Here is a 931-nt window from a genome sequence, read left to right on the forward strand (position 1 = left end):
GGCGGGCTTCGGGCTGGAGGCGGGCCAGGGAGACCTTTCCATCCATGACCTGTGGACGCTGGAGACAACGCACCGCGTGGCCGTCTTCGCCCGAACCTGGAACAAGAGCACGTCCCGCTGGCTGAGGAGACTCATCTTCCAGCGCTGCTCAGCCCAGCCGCTCCTAGCCACCTTTGCCTTCTCCGCCTGGTGGCACGGCCTCCGACCCGGGCAGATCTTTGGTTTCCTGTGCTGGGCTGTCATGGTGGAGGCTGACTACCGCATCCACCCCTTCCTCAGCACCTGGGCCACCTGCCAGGGTGTAAAGCTCTTCTACCGTGGCACAACCTGGGTCTTCACACAGCTCATCATCGCCTACATCCTGGTGGCTGTGGAGACCGAGAGCTTCTCCATGCTCTGCCTACTCTGGACTTCCTGCAACAGCATCCTTCCTCTCTCCTACAGCCTCGTGCTGCTGCTGCTTGCCAAGAAGCCGAAGCAGAACTGAGCCTCTCCTGGGCTAACTTGCACGGCCGGTGGGGCACAACCCTGCACACGTGAGCACGCAGGGTGAGAAGTGCTATTGGCCAAGCGATCCCATATAACAGCATCTCTGGAGAACCAGGTTGGCTTTTACTCCTGGGATATGCCCCAGCTTTGGGGGATGCTCTGAAGCAGGGAGGCGAGGTCACCAGACCACTGGGCAAGAGGGCTTCTAGCAGCACTGCCTGCCTAGTGTTTGTCTTGGTGATTTGGGTCTCACTCAGTCTCATCTCATGTAGGAGGAACACCACCTCCCCACCAGACTCACCTGTGCTACAAATGCACCATTTGGCAACTGTGTCCAGCTCCTGGGAATCTGTCCTCCATGGCGATAGCAGGCACTGGCAGAGAGCTGCCTTGCCATCTTTCTTGTGCGCATGGACCACTGGGAGCCTGGGCATAGGGAGAG

The 931-nt window shown here is 59.5% G+C and overlaps 1 protein-coding gene across 1 annotated transcript; it reads left to right on the top strand.

The window, feature by feature from the left end:
* Positions 1-4: 4 nt before the first annotated feature.
* Positions 5-487, top strand: MBOAT4 (membrane bound O-acyltransferase domain containing 4; the record flags this gene model as incomplete). The annotated part of the gene is made up of 1 exon (XM_010286548.1): positions 5-487. A coding segment is annotated over one exon (483 nt), but the record flags the coding sequence as incomplete, so codon positions are not given.
* Positions 488-931: the final 444 nt, after the last annotated feature.

This window comes from Phaethon lepturus, unplaced genomic scaffold (assembly GCF_000687285.1).
Source record: "Phaethon lepturus isolate BGI_N335 unplaced genomic scaffold, ASM68728v1 scaffold35634, whole genome shotgun sequence".
Taxonomy (NCBI): domain Eukaryota; kingdom Metazoa; phylum Chordata; class Aves; order Phaethontiformes; family Phaethontidae; genus Phaethon; species Phaethon lepturus.